A 24,305-nucleotide genomic window follows, 5' to 3' on the forward strand; every position below is an offset into this window, starting at 1 on the left:
AAGGGCTCTTAAAACGAATTCTTGTAAGACACTCAGTGCTCTAGCACTTCCTTTGGGCCACTCTCCTCCATAAGTCTAAAAGGGAAGTATCCTGCAAGTCAAAAAGGGAAGTGTCCTGCAAGCCTCATGTCCTTGGGTCTGCCGTGACCCTGTGCATTACTACGGTGCTTGCAAGAATATTTTGAAATGGTTTGAGGCCTTGCCCTGCTGCATCCAGAGCAAGGTTATAGAAACTTCAGACAATTGCTTGCTTATTTTCATATCTGGTGTGCTGGGCACTGTATCACCCTGCACTGTCCGATATGGTAGCCACTTGCCATATACGGTTAAACTTAAGTAAACTTTAAAATTCAGTTTTTCATCCACAGTACCCACATTTCAGGTGCTCGGTAGCCACATTTGGCAAGCGGCATGTCGATTGGAGTGCAGATTATTAAACAGTCCTGATTTTGCAGAAGTCGTTTTGGAGTTTGGGCATTTGCTATGTTCCAGGCTTGTGGCAAAGTCTATTTTACTATGTCGTGCACACTAAAGCCTTACGAAGGTAGAAAATGAAGCTCAGAGAGAGTGGGAGGGGTGGAGGTAGGCCCGCTGCAGGGACCAGTGAGTAGACTGGAGTCACAGGGGCGAGCCCTGCCCTTCAGGACTGAGGGTCCAGAATAATCCTGCGGGCAGACCAAAGAGCCAAAGGCGAGATTCAGTAGCAGATGAGCTCCGTGAGCACCAATCTTACAAGAAATCCTGGTGGGAGAAGAGAGCACTAATGTTGCCTGAACTCTTGTTTTGTGCCAAACTTCTTAATTCTTCACCCAGTTGAAATCTTTGAGGACCACGATGAGGTGGTCTTGAGTCCAATACAGATGAGAGGCTCGCCTTCAGAATTACATGTCCAGGGTTGCCCAGCTGGAAACCCACAGGTCTGGAGTGGGTGACAGTCTCCTCCAGCCCTATAGTCTGCTCTTTCCCGGGATGTCAGACTGGGAGGACAGGTCGGGTTGAAAGAATGCCCTGTGTCCTTGCCTTGGTGGCTGTTGAGTACAGTCAGGAATGGCCAGGATGGAAAGAGTAGCCAGCGTGGGCAGGGCAGGGCAGCACAGCTGTGCTCTTGAGTGTGGCGGGGTCATACCAAAAAAAAAAAAGAGGTAAGCATCAATTTTTCTAACCATTTCCTTCCCAAAATTCAGTTAACCTTTAAAATAAAACCCAAGAAGCTCATAAAATAGTAGTCAGCCATTAGCTCTTTTCCAAATAACTCCACATGCAAATAAAAGAATTTTAAATGCAAAAAAGAAGAAGAAGAAGAAGAAGAAGAAAGAAGAAGAAGAAGAAGAAGAAGAAGAACAAGAACAAGAACAAGAACAAGAACAAGAACAAGAACAAGAACAAGAACAAGAACAAGAACAAGAACAAGAACAAGAACAAGAACAAGAAGAACAAGAAGAAGAAGAAGGGGAGCTGAACTATAAGCCCATTTGAGGTATTTGCAAGAAAGGAGCTCAACTAATAATAGAGTTCCTTTCCCATTCTCTTGATCCCAAGGCTACTGCTGCCTGTAACTCCTATGACATAATGTAATGGGCAGGGTGATGTTGCAATGCACCTCCGTCTAAGTGCCATAGGAGACCCACAGAGCAAGGGGATACTTTGAAGGAGGAGGTATTTGAGCTAAGCTTGGAAGGTAGAGGTAGAATAAGACACCTGAAATAAACTTAAACTTTTAATCTAGTACTCCTAGTACTCAAGGGAAACACTTGAGCCAAGTTACAGAGGTGAGATTGTGTGCTGTATTATTTGTATTCAGAATTTTATACTTCCTCACACTTAGAACACAATTACTGAGGGCATGATTATGGTGAGTTGATGGCAGTAAAAAAAAACAAACATTTGTTACAGCCTTTTTCCTGACTGCACCCACATGAAGAGCCAATCAAAATCTTTATAGCCCCTTATAGTGGTGGGAGTTGACTACTGCCCTGGTGACAAAGGAGAAATACTAGATTGTTTCCACCTTGGGAGGGGATGGTGGTGGCAATAGTTGGCTTTCCTTAACAGCCAGGCTCTGGTTCAAGTTCCTTAACAGCCAGGCTCTGGTCAAAGTCTATAAAGGGAGACTTTATAAGAGTAAAGACTTCTGAATTACAGAATGGACTCAAGTGATAGGGGAGGTAGGTGTACTAGCTGGAGAAGTGTTCTGTGCCCTGAAACTTCTGCTCCACCCCTGGAGGTAGCAGCTTCTTTTGATTACCACCCACCCCCAGCTTCCTTTCCTCTCTCACTCTGCATCTTTATCCACATACTCCAAACCTTCCCAGAAACAGTTTTATTCTGGGTATACGGGAGTATGGTGAAACTAAATTCTGAAGAGAAAGATCTTTTCTGGTAAGCCTCCCAGCAGACATCACCAAATACTGAAATTCAACATGACGAAGTAACTGCTTGAGCTCAAGTTGACTCTTGAAATCTCCAAACAGTAAACTGTCAGGAGACTGTAGCTAGACAAATGAAGTGTAACCCATTTTGTATTCACTGTGCCAGTGGTCCCCAACCTTTGTAGCACCAGGGACCTGTGCTCCTATGAGAATCTAATGCCTGATGATCTTAGATGGAGTGAGGCAGTGATGCTAGTGCTAGGGAGCAGCTGCAAATACAAATGAAGCTTCACTAGCTCACCCACCGCTCACTTCCTGCTGAGTGGCCCAGTTCCTAACAGGCCACAGACTGGTACTGGTCTGCAGCCCAGGGGTTAGGTACTCCTGCACTACACTATAGACCTATGTATTTTAATATATCTCTTCTTATTACAAAAGTGGCTAAAAAAAAGGAGAGAACTTCCAATATTTAATGTAGAAAAGTTGGAAAATAGAGAAATGCAGTCATTTATAATACATAACTACTGTCAAAATTTCAGTGTATACCCTTTGTTTTCTCTGTGTGTATTATTTTCCAAAAGTTGAATTTTGCTATACAGTTTGCTTTTTTCACTTAATAATACATGCATATTTTATATATCATTAGTCTTCGAAAAATGATATTTATTGGCTAGATATTCCCTTCCATGGATGTACCATCTCTGTTTAACCAATTTCTATTTATCAGACATTTAATTTGTTTTCAATTTTTTGCTGTTGTAACAATGTTATATTGAAAATTCTTACAGATAAATCTTTTCACAAATTTATAACTGTTTCCTTAGAATGAACCCAAATGTATAATTAGTAAGCTGATCTTTAAATTCACCTTTCCCCACACTGTGAACCCTGAAGGCCTTTGATCTTACTTTCTTATCTAAGTGGGTTTGGGGCAAGAAACTAGGTAATTTTGGGGTAACAAAACCTCAAAGTTTCACAAAATGGTGATATTTCCTAAAAGAATTCAACAAACTAGCATTAGATTAACTAGGGTAAAATATTTTTAATGTTAATTTTAAAAGGATCAAAAGATAGAGGAAGAAAGGTAGTTCATTTAGAGGATAGTTTTTTCTAAGACAAAAAATAGAGAGATAGCTGTTTAGCTTTTGATTTAATAATTTTTCAAAAATGACAGTGTGTGAGCAGTCATGTCCATAAAAGTCTATAAAAATGGGACAGTGACAAGGACTGTCATTGAATCAATATATGTACAAAAGGAATTTAGTAAAGATGGAAATACTCCCCAAATTGACCTATATAATCAGTGCAATCACTATCAAAATTCTATTTGTCCTTTTTTACAGAAATTGACAAACTGATCCTAAAAGTCATAGAAATGTAAGGGACTCAAGATAGCCAAAATAATCTTGAAAAATAAAAATTAAGTCAGAAGACTAATACTTCTCAATTTCAAAACTTACTACAAAACTACAATAATAAGACAGTGTGGTACTGGCATATAAATAGACAGATAGATCAATGGAATAGAACTTAAAGTGCAGAAATAAACCCTTATATTTATGGTCAGCTGATTTTCCTCAAGGACAACAGTTCAGTGGGGGAAAGAATAGTCTTTTCAACAAATGGCTCTGAATATCCACATGCAAAAGAATGAAGCTGGACCCATACCTCACACCATATGCAGAAAATACTTCATAATGTATCAGAGACCTAAAGGTAAAAACTAAACTCAAAACACTCTTACGTGAAAACATATGTGTAACTTCATGACCTTGCATTAGGCAATAGTTTCTTACATGTAAGAAAAAGCATAAACAAAAAGGGAAAAAATAAATCAATTGGACTTCATCAAAATATAAAAATTTGTGCTGGATAGGACAGTATCCAGAAAGTGAAAAGACAACCCACAAAACAGGAGAAAATATTTGCAAATCTTATATTTGATAAACGACTAGTATCCAGACTATATAAAAAATACTTACAACTGGACAATAAAAAGGCAATTAATTAAAAAATGAAAAAATATTTGAATAGATGTTTCTACAAGGAAGATATACATATGGTCAATATTTACATGAAAAGATGCTCAACATCATTAGTCATAGGGAAATGCAAATCAAAATCACGATGAAATACTACTTATACCCAATAGGGTGGCTATAATAAAAAAGAATAATAAGCATTGGTAAGACTGTGAAGAAATTAGAACCCTCATAGACTGCAGCTGGGAATGTAAAGTGGTGTAGCCACTTAGTGAAACAGTTTGGCAGTTTCTCAAAAATTAAATATAGAGTTACTAAATAATTTAGCAATTTCATTCCTACATGTATACTCAAGACAATTGAAAACATATGTGCACAAAAACTTATACATGAATAGTCATAGCAGCATGATTCATAATGTCCAAAAAGGTAGTCACAATTCAAGTTTCCATCAATAGATAAACAAAATGTGGTATATCTATACAACGGAATATTATTCAGTCATAAAATGGATTACTGATATGTTCCACAATGTGGATGAAACATTATGCTAAGTGTAAGAAATTAGAAACATAAGACCATATGTTGTATGATTTATTTACATAAAATATTCGGAAGAGGCAAATGCATAGAGGCTGTTTAGTGGTTGCTAATGATGGCTAATAGGCATAGGGTTTCTTTTTACGTAAATGAAAATGTTCTGAAACTAAATTGTGGTGATGGTTGCACAATTTTGAATATACTGAAAACCACTAAATCGTACACTTTAAATGGATTAATTTTATGATGTCAACTATATCTCAATGAAAAAAGAAAGGGAGATCTAGGATATGTCACAATCACATGTCACAACCTTGTGACAGCTAAGTTTATGTATCAACTTGATAGCTAAGGGATACCCAGAGAGCCAGTAAACATTATTTGTGGGTGCATCTGTGAGTGTTTTGGAAATTAGCATTTGAATCAGTAGACTGAGTAAAGAAAATTTGCTATCTCCAATGTGGGTGGGCAACATCTAATCCATTGAAGTCCCAATGAAAAGGAGGAAGGGCAAATTCTCTCTCTCTCTTCTTTAATTGAGATGTTTTTCTTCTCCTACTCTCAGATATTGGAGGTCCTGGTTCTCTGGGTCTTTGGTCTCTAGGACTTACAACAGCAGCCCTCCTCATTCCTCTACTCCATCCTTCACCCCACCCCCAGCCACAATCTTATTGTGTATGCACTGGTGAACCTTGAAGGTTTCTAAGAAGGGAGATGATAAAGCTGCATTTAGGGAGATTCTTTGGATTGCTATCTGTGAAATAATCATAGGATTGAGAGGCTAGGGGCCAGGGAGAAAGCTATTGTCATAGTTCAATGGAGAGGCTCCCTATGTTCATTGGAGAATAATTTACAATAGCCAAGATATGGAAATAACCTTAGTGCCCATTCATGGATGAACGGATAAAGAAGGTGTGGTACATATTTCAATGGAAAGGTAATGAAGGCAGGGGAAGTGTACTGATGCAGATAGATGGAAAAGACATTACAGATACTGAACCAATCTGATTTGGAAAGTAGCTGGATGTAGAAACACAGGAGAAGGTGGCCCAGGGTGAAAACGATGTTCCGAGAGGCTGTTAAGTAAAACTGGAGACACGGGTAGAAGAGCAGATTTGAAATAGAAGTTGGCTCTTTTGTTTCTTTTCATTTTGTTTCATGCTTGGAGTATATCTAGTTTGAGGTGCCTGAGGGAAAATCAAAGGGAAACATCTGACAGGAAGCTGCAGGGTGAGATTTGAACTTGAAGAGATGTGTCTGGGCTAGAAATATCCATCTTGTCAGTGGCATCGGAGTAGTAATTTAAACTACAAACTTATCACAAGAGAAAATATAAAGAGAAAAAACAAAAGTGAGTCTTGGGAATATCCACGCTTAGGGATCAGGAGGGGAAAGATACTAAGGAGACTTTGCCAAAGAAGTCCTTGATAGAACTTCCATAGTAAAATACCCTGGAGGGGTAGAAAGGGACAATAATCCCACTTGTTTGGTAACTAAGGTCAATGTCATCCTTGGATCTTATAGATTTGGTAGAATGATTAAGGTGAAATACAAATAGCAAGGAACTATTGGTAAATGGGAAAGGCTGAAATGGAGGCAATATAGACTAGCCTAAAATTTACACAAGACAGTGGCTTAAAAGAGAGGAGCCTTATTTGATGGGAGTCAGAGCTTGGTTTTAGATTGAAAGATCAAAGACAAGGGGAGGGATTAAAGATGCAAGACAGTTGAAATAATGCATTCTTGGAAGAGGACTGACCTATGCCAGAAGAGAGACTAAAAAGGGATATGAATCCTAGGTCTGAGGCAAGAAGTCCTTACCAAATAAAGAAGAAAAGATGTTTCTCATATCATCATTTAAACAGTGAAAAACCAAATGACTTAAATATCATACAGACATGTAGATATAGACACGGCCACATGAATGAAGAGAGAGAACGGCGTTAAGATATTATGCCATTTATGTTTAAAATAAAACAAACACATTGTGTCTATATATATTAAAGAGATTAGACTTTTTACAATAAGTAATTTTTATTTTATTTTTTAAAGTTACAATAATATATACTCTGTATAAAACAAATGATACAAATGAGTTTACTCAAAATTCCTGGCATGCTAATATTCTCAACATTCCCAACATTGGGTACATCAAGACTTACTATAAAGTAAGTGATCAAAACAGTGTACTGCTGAAAGAACAGACAAAAAGATCAATGGAACACATAGAGAGCCTAGCAATAGACTCATAAATATAATCAAGTGACCTTTGGCAAAGGAAAAAAGACAATTTGATGGAGAAAAGATAGTGTTTTCAACGAACAGCAACAGCAAGAATAAGGCCTTGCCTCCCATTGCCTACTTCACAGAATTGTTCAGAGGGTGAAATGGGAGAGCCTTTATGTTCAGTGAAAAAAAGAAATAAACTCAAAATGGGTCATAGGCTTAAATGTAAAATGCAAAACTCTACAACTTCTAGAAGGTAACATAGGAGAAAACCTAGGTAATGGTTTCTTAGATGCAACACCAAAAGCAAAATCCATGGAAGAAAAATATTGATAAGTTAGACTTCATTAAAACTTCTGCTTCTGTGAAAGATATTATTAAGAGAAGAAAAGACAAACTACAGACTGGGAGAAAATATTTGTAAAACATACACCTGATAAAGAACTTGTATGCAAAATATCTGAAGAACTCTTAAAACTCAACAAAAAGAAAACAAACAACTCAATTTAAAAATCAGCAAGACAGTTGAACAGATACCTCTACAAACATATACATATTACAAATAAGGATATGAAAAGATTTTCATCATTGCATGTCATTAGGTAACAGATAATTAAAACAATGTGATACCACTACACATCTACTAAAAAAGGCTCAAATACAAACCACCAAAACCACCAAATGCTATCAAGGATGCAGAGCAACAAGAACTCTACAGAATAATACAGCCACATGGGAATATAGCTTTACATTCTTTTCCTAAGTTAAACATAGGTTTACCATACAATTCAGCAATTGCTTTCCTTCGTATTTACCTAAAGGAATTAAACACATACGTCCACACAAAAATCAACATATAAATGTTTATAGCAGTTTTATTCATAACACCAAAACTTGGAAGCAACTAAAATGTCCCTCAATAGGTGCATGAACAGTCTGTGGTATATCTATACAATAGAGTATTAATCAGCTGTATGTTATCACTTTGCTCATTTTTCTCAACCATACAATAGGAAAAAATAAACGATGAGGAAAGTGATACCTACTTCATAGAACTGTTTTGAGGATTAATGATATAATTCCTATAAAATGAGCTAACAGTTCAATGTATGTATAACTATAATGGTTACATAAAAATAAAAAAAAAAAAAGCTAGTGGACATCTCTTCATAACCATGCCTCTATTACAGAACATGTGGCTAATTCTCAGTTTGGGGCTTGTTATTAGGTTTGAAATATTTTAGTACATTTACCTCTTCTATATTTAGGACTATTACTTAAAGTAATATCTTAAGAGTCTTCATACATATGTTAGAACACTTTATTTAAGATGGGTTCAAGTTACATGAGTATTCATTATACTGTTATCTAAACATAATTCTCTTTAATATGTCTAAAGTATTTCATTAAAAAACTATGCTCAATGAAAAATAAGTATTTAAGTAATCAAATGCTTTTATACGGAAGTGCCAAAGAAAGAGTCATAGATTCCACTATTAAAGAAAAATAACTTGCAAAATGACTTACATGAAAACTGACTAAAAGATGAAGACCTTTAAGGTTCTTCACAATTTAACCACAGCATCTCCTGGCATCGCCCTCATCACTGCTTATATTCTTTCCACCTCAGCTAAAAGTTACACTCAAGGTTTTTAGAACATGCCTTGCATTCATTCCCCCTCTTTGTTCTTTCCTCTCCTGCAACAAACATATTCTCTTCTCTATCTCAACCTGCCCAAATCCTACCAATTTGTCAAGGTTTGATTTAACCTTTCCAAAACAACTCCTCCACTGTGTGATACTTTAATAATAACGATGTTTGCCTGGCACCACCAGAACAGTCATAAAAACTCTCTCATTGGGTATGGGGCTGGCAAGGTAGGGTAATGACTCTCGCAAACAGCTGAAAGGAATATTATGCATTCCCTAGAATGTCTGCCACACATTTCCAATGTTTGTTCTAATTTCTAAAGAACACCAGAACATAAGGCTAGTTATTAACATTCTAGATCTGGCACTATCACTGATTTTCTTTGAGATTTGGGAACAAGTCACTTAAAAGCTGTGTGCCTCAGTTTCTTCACTTATAAAATGAATGTTCTCATTCTTTTGGCATACATTATGATTGATGACCCTACAGGGATGTTCCATATTTCCCTTCTTCATTACTTACAGAATTCTAGCTTTTGAAGACCATGTGCCTCAGAGGAGCCGAATCCTTCCCCGGTCCCAGAGTACTGAATTTGGGCTAGTATAAACCAACCATAGTAATCCCATTCCCTCTGCCAATGATTGGTTTAAGAATGGACATGTCATGAGATTCTAGCCAATGAGAAGTGAAGAAAGGGAACATTTGAAGAAGAGGGTTCTGGGAAGTTTTTCCTTTGATCTTAAGAAGGGACATAAGGAAGCAATGTTTTCTCTTCTTTCCTATGGGTATGATACTTGAATCTGTGACCATTAGAATACAAATCTGAGAATAAAAGCCAAAACACTGAGACTATACAGGAAAGGTAAAAAGCATCAAGTCCCTGATGACATCACTGAGTCAATGAATTAACCAAACCAGCAACTAGCCCCCCTACCTCTGGACTTACTGCTTAATGAAAGTAAACAAACAAATAAAAAATTGGTCTTTTGGTTATAAGTTAGGTCTTCTATTACTCGCATCTAAATCATTCTGAATGATACAATACTTAATTATCTCGAGATAAGAAGGGACACGTTAACATGAAAGATTTTCAAAATTTTATGTACAACATAAGATACTATATTACTAGTTTTCATTTTTAAATATATATAGAAACTAGACTGTAGTAGACACTAGAAACTAGACTGTATAGAATACACAGGGGAAACTAGGTCACAAAAAATATCAAAACAGATCTGACGGTCCAAAGTCAATAATTTCAGCAATTATTGATCTGAGGCAATGGATAAAGTGTAACTACAAAAAACAGCTCATCTAATTGAATGATGGACTCAGGTAAATCACCTGGAAGGCACACTAAGTCTTACAACTCAAGCGCTAAATCATAAACTGTCTACTCTCACCATTAACCTTAGAGAATTTGAGAGGCAAATCTGGAAAAGAATAGGAATATTTAAAAAAACAATTAAGAAATATCTAAATATACTGCACAAATACTTTTGTAAAGAAGTATGCTGAAACACATGGTAAACAAATTTTTGCTGGGCCACCCACAATGAGACACAGAGGGAAATAGGTTTTGCTAGATTTCTTCTAGTCATGTATGTGCTAATCCATATGTACAAAGGTGATTTTGCTGAAGTCCCCTTTCTAAAGCAGGCTTTTCTATCTGAATTCTGTTAGGCATAAAGGGGATGGGTCAAAGATTCTTTCTGAGTCTTTTGTTTTTAATAATAAGCTTAAAATTCCCAAAAGGTACATTTTAGGGTAGCAAAACTTTGATCCCCTTCACTGTTTAATTTTATTGTAAAGTAAAAAATAAATAAATAAAAAATTTAAATGCTAGCATAAAAAAGAAAGAAGTTTGATGATAAGTATTATAATCATTGCTGGTCTATTTTTCAAGGTGTTTAAAACATTTAGAGAAATCCGGTATATTAAACTTGTGATTTTAGCTGAATGAATATTTGATTAAGTTATGATACCATCAAAATTTATATGCAGAAATTTAATTTGTTAAACGTATGAAGTTTTTTTTTCTTAAAGTTTGTTAATTGACGTATAATTGGCATACATTAGTTTCAGGTATACAACATAATGACATTAGTTTCAGGTATACAACATAACAATATATAACAATATATGAAATATATTCTGTATATTGCAAAATGATATTGTATATATTGCAAAATATTTTAGTTTACATACATCACAACATAAATACAGAATTTTTTTCTTGCGATGAGAACTTTTAAGACCTATTCTCTTACCAAATTTCAAATATGTAATACAGTATTTTTTAAAGTTTTTATTTTAAGAGTATATAAAAAAATATACAACTAAAAAGTAACATAAATACCATGTTCTTGTTTTATGCTTGCAATTTTTTGTAACTCAAAGAAAATGTCATACATTTTACATTGAATTTCATACATTTGATAATTTTGAGGCAATTTTACTTGCAGAAGTAGCAGTGATTCTATCTCAAAAGTAAAGGCAATGTGGTTATTTCGGTTAATGAGAAGAAACAGAATAAATGGAAAATGTTTGTCACCTCGTCTGGATGGGACAGAGAGGCATGCCAAAGCTGCCACGTCACTAACATCCTCCTCGGTTTCCCTCTATAATATTGAACACAGGGTTAGGTTCATGGAGCCGAGCACATAACATTCCTCCTGCTGACACCCCTCAGCAATGTTAAATTCAAAGTTAAATTCCCTCAGGAGTCCTGTGCTCATTAAAACAAAGAGTGTAGAATAACTCTGAAAGTAGAAATAATCATTGTTAAACGGTCTGAAACTGTTCCTTTCATACTTTGCAGCTTTCGTTCAGTAGTCACGGCAAAACACAGACATATACACAGTCATACTCCACTTAAACACAATTTAAAAAAAAATATAATAAATAATTTTTTAAAGTAGGGCATAAGTAAATGAGCGGATTATGTATTTTCCTTCTTAGAAATAAATTCTGGTCACTTCTGTGCCTGGCCAGCATCAGATTTGCGTGAGTGAACTGAGTGTTGAGCAGGTGCAGAGGTGAGAAAGCCTCACTTTTTCTCAAGAAAGTTGATAAAGGAACATTTGCTGGATTAGAAGCACGATGCAGACTGCATTTCTGGATTCTGTCAGCAGCGTATGGTAAGGACTCTGGCTCCTGGCTGTAATTGTGTACTCTGATCCCCTTGCTTGGAGCTAGGCCTGGGCACCTGCCCTGCCCCTCTAAGTTATATACCAGCTCCTTGGAGAAGGATCAAAATGAAGATGGACACAGGTGGGGTAAAAGGTCAGCACCATCATCTTGAGATGCCAAATTCAACCAGTACTCGGTTTTTAAATTTACAATTTAAATTTTCTTCCCAACACTGACCTTGGAAGCTATTTCAGCAATAGTGGCCAATATCTTCACCTCAGAAGCTATAGTAAAATACTCCTTCCTGTCAAGCATTCCTCACAGTGTCACGACAGCACAAGCCATGACCTCACTTCACTCACATCACACATATACACTCTGGCTTGAGAAGTGCTCTATAGCTAGGGATATAGACTGCACGGCTAAAAAGGGCTTTGGCTTTTCACGTGCAAGAGAGGATGAGTTTCTTTCTCAGAGTGTGCTGCAGCCAGACATAGTACTTCTCCTTAGCAGACACTCTGCTGTTCCAATCATACACGCTGCTGTTGAGTTCAATATGGAGTTCCAGAAGTGGGCGTCTTCTGCAGAGTAGGAGAAAAGTAGAAATGAAATATCAAAGAGGAGATAGATTATCATTAGGGTGAAATGAGCCAACTGATGTGAAAGTGCTTTGAGGTTGTTCCTTTCTAAATACTCTATAAGCAGCTTCGTGAGTGAGTCAAACTAGCTTGCAGCACTCTGGCTCAATGACCACAGGGTGTCCACCTTTGAAGGTGGAGTTCCCCCCTCACCACCAAACCCCCACTGAGGGGCTGGGGGTCACAGGCCATGAGGTTTATTCCTGAGCTACAAACAAAATACATTTCACAGGTAGCTCAGAGACATCATTCTAAATTGTAATGGACAACAAAAAAAAAGACTATTAATCTTACATTTGAGGTACAGTGTGGCTTCATTCCGCTTAAATGGAAACCAAGTGACCAAAGTTTTCCTTAGGAAAGTATTCTTGCTAATAAATATGAAAAATGTCTATATAACAAAAACTTGCAGACCTGAACAGTCAGGTACCATTTTTCACCTATCGAATTGTCAAGACTTGGGGAAATAAAAGAGCATGCAGTGTCTGTAAGAACTTGGGGACGTAGGCCCTCTCATACAAAACTGGTATAAGTGTCCTAGAAGACAATCTGAGAAGATGCATTAAAGATTTTAAAAATGCACGTCATTTGACAAGTAATTCCACTTCTGGGACTTTCCCCAAGAAAACAATTAAAGATAAACACAAATACTGAGCTGCAAAGATGTTGAACACTTTCTTTTTCTGGAAGCAAAACACAGTCCAATGACTTGCAGATTGGTCAATAAATAATGCTATAGTCATACTATGGGTTATTCTGCAGACATTAAAACAATGCTGCAGAAATGTGACTACTGACATGTAAAAATGTATGTTATATACTGTTACACCACTAAAAGCAGGTTATAAAGTAATAGCAGATGATGATTCCATTTTGGCTTAAAATATATTAATATATGATTGTGTAGGAAACCAAAAAAGATCTGAAAGGCAATACACTAAGATTTGGTTAACAGAAGTTGGTTCTAATAAGTAGGATTATAACTGCTTTTAGCATCTGTATTTCATGGTTGTTTTTTTTTTTTAATAAGGAGTATGTATTGCTTTTGTAATAAGAAAAAAAGCAATTAAAATTTTCTTTATTTTGAAGAAAAATATCCAAATTATAAGCTGACTAATAAGTGACCTCCTAAAGCACAAAGCGTTTGTACACTGTGCTGGGTCTGTATCATACTCCTAAGGCAACCCCGACAGGGAATGAAAAATCTCCATTCCTCCCTGCCAAGAAGGGCATCAAACATGGCAGTGGTGATCTCCACATCAGTAGTAGGAAAATAAACAAGTGGTTCAGGGATGGCCACGGCCTGGGTAGCTCACCTTTCTTGCCCTAGTTTCTGGGAGAGGCACTTGAGATACAGGGATGGTAAGCTGGAGGGTCGCTCCAGCAGAGACACATCTGCTTTGCACAGGCTCCAGAGGAAGTCAGCTTCTCGATGAACCAGGCAGGGTCCAAGTTGCCTTGGCTTGGATTCCACATTCTTCACTGCTGGCCCATCTACCTCCAGGGTACTACAGTCTTCCAGGTGGCTCTCTAACACCACATAGTTCTGAATAAAAAATAGCTTTGGCTTTCCTAAGAGAGAAGGGCATGCATCTCCCATGAACATCCTCCTGATGTGATCCAAAGGGAAACCTGAGCGAGTCTGATCCACACCAAACACACTCTCGGAGTTCCCTCGGCTCACCAGGACACACACGAAGCTGTCGTAGTCTTGGTGTTGAGGCATACAGGCAACTTTGCGAAGAATCTGAATTATATTGTTCATAGTCTGATATGAGAAACACTGGACGTCATAGCCCAGTGAAGCAAAGGTGTCCCGAAGAATCTCTGAGGGGAGGGGGGAGAGAAAGAAAAAGATCTTTCTTAAAATAATAGACAAGTACATAGGAATGGATACATCTGCAGATCCAAACAGCTGTAGAAAGGGTGGTATATGTCATGAGTTCCCTTACTTCCACCTGCAGACTGATATGGAGGTCCCTAAGATATAAGTTGTGAGCATTTCCAGACGTTCCAGTTCTTCTCATGACCTGCTTCCCAGTGTAACCTCCAACTAAGCAGTGGGAACCCTTGGCCAAGATGACCTACAGTGTCCCCAAAGGTTCTTCTCCTAGTTTCCAGGAATCCTGGATTGACTAGTTTTTTTTATTTCTCCTTCACTGGAGACATAAACACAGCCTCCTGAATTGTTTTATCTATTAGCAAAGAGAGACATCTTTTTCTTCCTCATTCAGAGCTCCCACATTCTTTCCAGCCACCCATTAAGTTTATGCTCCTTGTCTGAGGGGTGCCTTCAGTTTTTAGTTCCTTTTGGGGGTAGAAAAACTGTTCTGTCTTGAGCCCAGAGGCTGAGCAAGCATCTCCTCATTGTGGTTGTCACATAAACTATTAGACTATCAACTTCTCTAGGTTTGGTTCCATGTCTCATGTCTACATGCCCACCTCTCCTCCTCCCCTGGGGTATGGTCTTCCAGAAGTCTACCACTGCATTCGCCCCAAACCGAATGACACAATAGTAACTAGAACAGGTGTCACTTCCATCAAGGAACATAGGGGTCCCATCTCCTACCAGTTTAGGCATCACAGAAAAGCACCAAGGGGAGATACATAACTGAAGTTACCACATAACTATTTACTACACTCAATTCTCTACACTAAATGGGAACCATTTGTAGTCTGGACAGTCACAAATAATTCAAAGACTCACAGCTTCAACCAGTAATTTCTACCTTCTTGCCCTGCAAACTTTACCGACCACTAACAAACTATAAAAATGAAAAAGCAAGCAATCACAATTTCTCTTCTGGCCTCTTGGCAGGAAATAGGAAAAAGATAAAAAGTAGGAAAAGAAACACAGACTTGGGTAAACAAACAGCTGGAATAACAGCCACTGGGCAAAGAAGAGCTGGCCTGAGTGCTCTGAATTTAATTCGCCCAGCCTGTGAACAGTGTCTGGACACATTCACATAAGGTATAGAAGAACTTTCCACTCAGGAGAGCTGGGTTTAACTGTGGTCCACATCCTACTAGATATAGCACTTTTAAATATGTCCATGAATTCTTTGACACTTCTCTCTTAAAAAGATAGAGAGTAATTCCCTCCCCTTGAATGAAGACCACACTTGGTAACTCATCTTTAATGAACGGAATGCAGCAGAAGGGATACTATGCGATTTCCAAAGCTGAATCCCAAAAAGGATACAGCTCCTTTCTGGCTCTTTCTCTTTTGAACTGCCCACCCTGAGGGCAGCCAGCTGCCATGTCCTGAGAACACTCAAGCAGTTCCATGGAGATGCCCACATGAAGAACGGAGGCCTCACACCAACTTCCCAGCCACGTAAGTGAGCCACGGGAGAAGATCCTCTAATCCCACGTGAGCCTTCAAACAACCCCAGCTGACATCTTACCACTATCTCCTGAGAGACTCTGGGCCAGAACAGCCCAGCTAAGCAACTTGTAAATTCCCGACCCACAGACACTGCGAGATATAAATATATTAGTATTGTTCTTTTAAGCCACTAAATTTTAGAGTGATTTGTACACATTATTAGATAAGTAATTCACCAGATAAGTCTTTTGACTCCTCCTGTCAGGAGAAAGAAATGACAATGACCATAACTGTAGTCAAGCTGGTTACTTTTCTCCTCTGTCTGGCCCACATTACTTGTGGTTGAAAAAATGAACTGTATATCACATCATAATGAAGAGATAAGTAAGAGGCCAATCTCCTTAAAACTCTATGATAAGAAAGTATTGTCCAGGAAATGACACACAGGTGGCTGATACCCTGTTAAATTACTTATTCCCACAGGATCTCAGTATAGCAAAAAAGGCCTAGTATTTCTGCGCCCCTCTCCCCCGCCAGCCACCACCTCTGAGAGTATTGGCAAGGCTTCAGTACCCAGTACTGAGGTCAGGTTGAAACCTGGACTGTAAAATGAGATAACCTGGACTAGGAGCCCAGTCCCATCACTATTTTATTTCAAATGCTTCCTTTCAGAACTCACATGTATCCAATCATGGAGTATTCTCTCCTCTAGGGGGCAGAAGCAAACAGGGAAACACTAGCCTCCAAGCTTGCTATTTATCTCAGAATGGTTCACCTCCCTCAGAACCCTCTCTTCACTGATAGATTTTCTCCCTTATCAAAGTCCTTGAAAGAAAGCCACAGCCTGTCTTTACATGCTGATATGCAGGGACAAATGCTATCCTGTGCCTTCCATCTATTCCCTTTATCTGGGCTCCCTGTAGGTTCCTGCTGGAGCAGCAGCCCTCACGCAGCAGTGAACAGGCAGCCGTATGGTACAGAGTAAAAGAAGAACCAGTCTTGGAATCACGAGATCTGAGTTTAAGTCCTGGCTCTTCACTCTATTTGCTGGGTCTGAACTTTGTCTGGTCCTGAAAGAGAAGTAACTTACACCAGCAGAGAGGCTAAAAAGGGGATGGAAATCTGAGGTCTGGGGCAGGAAGTCCTTACCTAATAAAATAGAAAAAAGGCTAAAGCTGGAGGTGAAGACAAAAACCATAGAGGTCCCCAATGCCAAGAACAGGTCAATAAGAGTATCAGATCTGGACAGGCCTCAGCGTCTGGCAACACAGTCACTCCAGAGACACAGCCTGAAGTCATCACAGGCGACGTTTCCCATTAATATCACAGCTTTCCTCTATCAGATAGTGAGGTGGCGTGGCAGCTGATGTTAGCTGGCAATTGCAACTATCTTGGGCCAACAAGAACACAGATATAGCCCAGTCTAATTTACAGGATCAAGGGGGTGGTAACGGTGTGACTTTGAACAAGTTATAGCCTTGTTCATTCATCTATAAAATGGAATTAATACTAATGCCTATACTATGTTCTTCAAAAGGTGGCTGTAAGGATCCAGTGAGGTTTCTGTCAGGACACTTTGCAAACTTTGAATGCTTATAAATATAATAATGTAAAGAAAACAAAAGCAGCCATTTCAAATCACAAACCACAGAGCATGTAGTGCATCTCTCTCATGGAATCTACCTCCTTAGAACCCAGAAAGAGGTCTCCATATCCTAAACTAAAATGGGCCGAAAGCAATCAGACTCTGTTTCCTACGTAGCACAGTAACTGCCTTGTCCTTTCCTGCAAATAGGGGAAGAAAAACATGGGTGCTGACTGTAGAAAATAAAACTTCTACGAACTGTAGACATCTCATTCTACTCACACCAGGAACTCCGCTCCAGACCCAGCTCTATTTTTGTACACTTTAACTATTGTTTGGAAACCAACTTACTGAACCGATGGGGGTTTTCCTCTACGTGGTAGTTAGGGGCTGTTAGTAAAGGGTCAGCACCACCTGCAAAGCATCTTCATGAACTATTTCTGGCTTTCACAACTCCTATTGCTCTTTTAGAAGAGGAAGTTCGCTTATTCAAGATTTACAAGGGAAATGTGCAGTGTCTGCTAGAAAAATTGAAGTCAGCCTGGTTAAAAAGCACAGAAAAACCTTCAAGCTTTGCAGAAAAACCCAGAGAGAAAAAGGAGAGGAAGAAACACTTCCTCTTCAAATCTGCAAACATCATCTTTTAGTCAAGGGCCTACAAACCAGCCAGAGCTTTAGATCAAGGCCCAGAGCTCATCTATCAGTAATGTGAGGTATTCACTTCTCCATTTCTAATAAGATCAAAAGTTGTCAGGGCACTGTGAATCAGGCCTAGCTTTGTGAGGTCACTGACACAGAGGACGTAACACCAGGACTTATTTTTCAATTCTACCAAACCGATAATTAGCCCCAAGTCCTTAAGCCTCTATGTCTGCTCCAAAAAGAGGTTACTGACCTCTATAAGGATTCTTTTCAAGAATAAGCCATCAAAAATATCACCTTCTCTTTGTTCATAACGTGGCTCTGAGATCAGACTCCACCTCGCTGCCTCCATATTTGCTTCGCACAGGGCTAAGCATTGTGTTTGCACATGGCAGGTGCACAACAAAGATTTATGGGATAAAGGAAGAACAAATTTATAAATGTCTGGGAGACTTGCATATCTTTGGATAAGAGTCTGATTTTTTGAGGACAGAAGATTGGTATAAGGGAGTCTGTTAACCTCTACAGATACAAAGGAATGGTTTTAGAAACACACTGAGACTAGAAGAGCTTATTCCTTCATTCATTCACCATCCTCCCCAGATATTTTTTGGGCTCCTATGTGCCAGGCACTGTCAAGGTACTGGAGACACAGTAAAAGAGATGGACAAGCTCCCCACTCTCATAGAACTTACATTACAGCAAAGTTGGAGTCAAGTTTTCACATCACAGCTCTAGTAGTTACTAGAGAATTTAGGAAGGGAGTTCAAGCTCTGCTTGCTCGCCTTGAAAACGGGGATAATAGTACCTATCTTTCAATATTATTTATGAAGATTGAGACTCTATGCAAAGGAATTAGCGAAGTACCTGGCACATAGCAGATTTTTAATAAATTTTACACTCTGGTTACTACTACCCCCAAGTTAGTCTTATCATATTACTGTTAGTTTCTTCCAGAGCCCTTCTTTCAGTTGGCAGTAATGTTTATTACCAGACTTCTAAACTCCTCCTAAATGTTCAACGTCAACCAAATGACGAAGTTAACCAGGCAAGAGACAAAAGAAACCGCACGAAAGCGCTCTAGATGAAGGTCCTCATGCTGCTCAGATAGAAATGAAAAGTGATGTACTTAATTAAAAGCCACTATCAACCACAGCAGGATTCCAGGCCTGGAGTTCTCGGTGAAAAATCACCAGGAGGGGAGTTGGGAAAATGAAGAGCTGGATGTCTAGAGAGAGAGAGTGCGTGAGGAGACTGTGCCTTCCACTTCATATTAATTAACACTCTCTTGCTGCTCTCAGTCTCAGCTGGGCATATAATGGATTCAGGACCAGTCAGCTGATAAAAGCTGCAACACAGTAGGACTAAACTGAGCTGTCTTGTTTCTTACCTGTCAATTGGCCACCTGAGCCCAAGCGTATAAGTGGCCTCAAGCCCAGATTTCCTTTTGTTCTCAGAGGCAGGAAGGACTCGAGTCATGGAAGCAGACATACATATGCACCTGAGGCCAATACCTGCTCTTACCTCACGCCAAAAACACAGGTGTCTCAGGCTTTACCTACAATTCTACCCTCCTTCCCATCTTTCTCTTCTATCAGGTCTTGCTACTTCCCACCCTCCCTTGCCCCGGCTTTTGTACTAAGATTCTCTTTCTCTGCCAAGCCCATTCATACTGATGACTGGTAGGAGTGGGCTGCCCAGCTTTCCACTTGGGTCTTTCCTGAGAAGTTACCCCCTCTCATATCGTCCCCTCCATTCCACTTAGCTCCAGCCTGCACTGACCTGCTCTGCTCAGCTGAGCCTAGCACAGGCCTCAGGTCCCCAGTTCCCTAGTCCCTCACTTGTCTGGGATCAGACTCCATGTACCAAGCACAAAGCCATGCAAGCTCTAGTTTAGTGGTTTGCAACTAAAATTAAACAAACTGGAAAAACAATGCAAGTTGGTATTTAGTATGTGTTTACACTGTGCCAGGCACTGCTGTAAGCCCTTTACAAATATGAACTCATTCCTCCCAACCTCCCTATGAAGAGGGTCCTTTTATTAACCCATTTTATAGACGAGAAAATGAGACACGCGCTAGGAAAATTGCCAAAGGTCACAAACTAGGGCATGGCAGAGCCATGACTCACACCCATGTAGTCATAATCCAGGGCCCAACTCTGACCATCCTGAAATATAGAAAAGTACAAACACCCATTCAGCCCCTGCCTGCAAGAAGCCCATAACCCAGCAGGGGAAGCAAACACAGACACTGGATTGTAGTCACAAATTCACAGCAGATCATGGCTTTATCTTTATGATTCTCTTCATACACATCCTGCACTATGTACACTTGGGAACTGCTAATGAATGAAACAGAACTGGTTACAACCAAAAGTAGAAGATGATTACAAAGTCTCTTAAAGCAGGAAGTTACTCATTGAGAAAATATGTCCTCATTCTCATAGGTACTGATGTCTATAAAAGAAGGAACACTTATCTATTGCTGAGGAAACAGCATTTCTTGCATCTAAAAATAAGACATGGGAAAGTGAGATCATATCTGAAATCCTGGGACATCCAGCCGAATATTTACCAATTTGACTTTGTTTCGGATTCGCTTCCCATAAATCTCACCACATTAACATGACAAGTGAGCCAAAAAGATAGTTCTAACTCATTCTAAGAGAATGTTGGGAAGCTGGAAACTGGAAATATAATAATCAATCCTTTCAAAGTAGAGATAGGTAATTAAACATGTTATTTCACTTATCTAGATTCTTCTCATTCTTTTTTGATTAGTTCTGTTTGAGTCAGACATCCAGCAACAACAGGCAAAAGAATCAATTCAGATCCAAACAATGGTGACACACAAGTAACACAGACTCAGGCCAACAACCAAAGTACAGTGGCAGAACTAAGTGACATATTGACTCTAAGCAAACATACGTATCATATTTTTAATGTCCTCCATGTCTATCTGAGTGAAATGATGGAGTATCTGATAATATCAAAGCCAGAAAAACTTCCATTTTAAACCTCCCTCTGGGTCCCAGGACTCCTGCTTGCCATAGCATCCAGCATGGAAAGATGAAACTAAAGCTCACCAACTTTCACAAATTACACCTTTGTGCCTGACGCAATGCTATATGTTCCCTAAATCCCCCTTCGGTTTCCTTCTGACACACAGCTAGACTAAATCCTTGTCTGCTGCAGTTAGACTGGGCCACATGACTGAGTTCTGACCAAAAGAACGTTGGTGGAAATGATGCATACCACTTTGGTTCCTAAAATCTTTTGTGGGATCCTCCATACACTTCCTTCATCTATCAGCCAGATACAGAAGATCTGGTGGAAAACTCCAAGGCTTCTGATAATGAAACTAATGTAGAGAAGGGGCAAGAGAACTAAATGTTAAATCAAGGTATATTCGAAGCCTGCAATGTGTTTCTGCAAGATGGCAGGAAACCTGTAGAACAGGAAGATTCCCGCTGCGATTACTAACAAACCATTTACCCATAGTAAAGGGAAAACAGGAAAACAGTCTATAAGCAGGGAAACAGAGTCTTTAAGTCTTGTCTTACACAAAACAAATACAATTATTCATTCCCTACAGGCAAACTTTTGGGGAACTTTTGGACCAAAGGCTAGCATGCCTTTTATGCTACATACACTTATTTTCACTCTGTATGCCCATACCATCAAAGAAAAATAGATAAACAAAGTCTTTAAGCTATAATTCATAGAATCTAAAGAATGATATATAAACTGAATTCCCCAGACACTTGGTGTCTTTGTCTCTGTCCCTCTCATTGTCTTTTCTGTCTCTCTCATTGTTTTTTCTGTCTCTCTGTCCCTTTAGGCTCTCTCCCTCTTTGTCTCTGCAAGGAGACCACATTCTGTCTATGGTGTATTATCCCTTCTCTAATAAACTTTTCTTTTCTTTCTAACTCTGGCATGCCTTTGAATTCTTTCCTTCGTACAGTCTCTGTCTCTCTCCCTTCCTCTCTCTCTCAATCTCTCTCTCACTGTGCAGGGCTTGAACACCACCCCACCCCAAATTGGGGAAATTTGTGCTATCCTACATCAAAGCCACTAAAGGACCACATGGAATAAAGCTCCCCGTAGCCCAAGCCGCACCAGACATGAGTAACACGAGTGAGAAAATCTCCTTCATTGTTTGAAACCATGGGTTTTGGCATTGGTTTTTTACAGAAGCTAGCGTTGATCTGATGAATACAGCTTTCCTGTGCCGTGATCTTACTGTGGGGGCATCAGTTAATCTGCAGCATCCACACCAACCTGTGTCATTGCCGATGCAATCAATTATCAGGCAGATTCCTAAGGGCTTGCTCTGCATCCTATATCTCTCTTCTGGTATGTGCTGGAAAAGAAAGCAGGGATTGTTAAAGACTCTAGATACTGCTATTTTCGCAAGATCCCATCCATGTATCATTTTTTCTTTCGGATTTCCTTAAACATCCCTTTGGCAGGTGAGTCACTCAATAAACACATCACAGTTGACATTTCCCATTAATATCAAATTTTTCCTCTGTTCGAGTAATGTGCTTAAGACAACAAGCTATTTCAGTTTTTATTTAGTCTTAATGAAAATTGCAGTCTCCTTACATGTGTCTTAGCTTTGCAGGATAAAGATAAGTTGAAAAAGAGAGAGAAGATGGATCATACGTTTCCTCAGTAACCTGAGGTTGTACAAGTCATATCTCTCCAAACCAGTACAAAAGGAGACCTGCTATTGCCCCTCCTTATGAAGAAGTGGTTTCAGGCTAAGAAAAAGCCAGAATAGGTCAAGGTGCCACTGCTTACTTATCTGTTAGGTAATCACTCAGCTGAAAAAAGAATGCCACTTTGGAATTTTCCTACGTTCCAAAGTTCACTAATGCAATCTACTTCAGGATAATAGCACTCTCAAAATCCTATTGTTGTCACTAAAAATTCTTAATAAATATTTTTAAAGAAGTCAGTGTTCTCCACAGATACTAGGCATACAATGCAATACCAAATCAGATCATTTTTCTGTACCTGAGGCAAAAATGCTCCCGATTCTTGAATGGATGTTTTCTCTGGTTCTCCTGGGGGATGAGAGTAATCATTTACAAAGCTGAAGCCCACCGCCATGCTGGCTGTATTTCTTTATATCACAACTGTTCTCTTCTCCTATTTTCTTCTCCCTACTAGCTCTTCTTTCCTCAGCTATATTCAGTCCCACGGTTCCAACTTCACACTGAAAAACCTAACTGATAAGGAAACCTAAGTCCCTGTGCTAAACAGAGGCCATGTAGAAAAACTGTTTAAATAGCATGTGGAAGAAGGCTCTCCCTTGCTCTTCTCCAGGTGAGGACCAGATGCCTGGTGAGTTTTTCACCTGATAGAATCTAATGACCTCACCATCCAAGATTATCAACAGCTTTCCTACATGTGCTAAAACTATGGACAACGCCCAAAGGAACAGCCTTAGAGACTGAACAGATGGCCCTGTTTGCTTAGTCCAGTGATATTGGGGGATCGTAAAATAAAATGTCAATGGCTAGATAGGAGACAGTGAGCTTAGCAAATGTATATGAGCCTAATGCACACTTCGTTAGATAAAAATGACTTTCCTAGCTCTGAGAGGTAGACCAACAACCAGTTTCAAAGCCATAAATGGCTAGTTCAAACCCTAGCACCATCATTGACCAGCTCTGTGATCTTGGGCAAGTTTCTTCCTGACGTCTCAGGGTTTCGTTTTGTTTTCTAATCTCTAAGAGGAACATACCAATATCTACTTTATAAGATTGTTGCAAAAATGAAAAGTAATGTCTAAAGACAGGCAGAGAAAATGCCAGTATTGGTATGGTTTGGGGGAAATGAGTACTTTCAAATGCTAATAATGCTGTATAAATTGAAATTATCTTTTTAAAGTACAACTAGCAAAGTTGGTGAGCTTTAAACCAACATTCTGCTTCTAGGAGTTTATTCTAAGGAAATAATAGAGCAAGTGTTCAAAAATGTCAAGGATATCTACTGAATGACTGTTTATAATGGCCCCAAACTAAAAAGAACCTAAAAGTCTACCATATGAAATGAGTTAAATAAATTATGGTACATACAATGTAATACTATGCAATGTTAAAAAGGATAAGAGAGATCTTTATGTAGTTGACAGGAAAAGATATGCAGGATATATTAATTGAAAAATATATTACTAAATGATATGTATAATATTGATCCA

At 38.9% G+C, this 24,305-nt stretch overlaps 1 protein-coding gene and 1 non-coding gene across 24 annotated transcripts in view; one reads left to right on the top strand and one right to left on the bottom strand.

Annotated features, from left to right (window-relative positions):
* Positions 1–115: 115 nt before the first annotated feature.
* On the top strand, positions 116–245 carry LOC111745111. Its single transcript, XR_002782508.1, has one exon. It is a non-coding gene; the product is annotated as a small nucleolar RNA SNORA9 (small nucleolar RNA).
* A 10,863-nt stretch (positions 246–11,108) lies between these two features.
* CFLAR (CASP8 and FADD like apoptosis regulator) overlaps positions 11,109–24,305 on the bottom strand; it is a 38,118-nt gene continuing 24,921 nt past the window's right edge. For 22 of the 23 annotated variants that reach the window (XM_011369182.2, XM_023535971.1, XM_011369173.2 and 19 more), the window contains 4 exons: positions 23,117–23,166; positions 22,376–22,457; positions 13,855–14,365; positions 11,109–12,481 (listed from right to left, as the gene is read on the bottom strand). In XM_011369182.2, coding sequence (XP_011367484.1) covers positions 12,343–12,481; positions 13,855–14,365; positions 22,376–22,457; positions 23,117–23,166 — 782 coding nt within the window. In that variant the 3' untranslated portion in view covers positions 11,109–12,342. The remainder of the gene's footprint in view (positions 12,482–13,854; positions 14,366–22,375; positions 22,458–23,116; positions 23,167–24,305) is intronic. The other variant, XM_023535976.1, reaches the window with a different exon arrangement.

The sequence above is a fragment of the Pteropus vampyrus genome, unplaced genomic scaffold (genome assembly GCF_000151845.1).
Source record: "Pteropus vampyrus isolate Shadow unplaced genomic scaffold, Pvam_2.0 Scaffold146, whole genome shotgun sequence".
Lineage (NCBI taxonomy): Eukaryota > Metazoa > Chordata > Mammalia > Chiroptera > Pteropodidae > Pteropus > Pteropus vampyrus.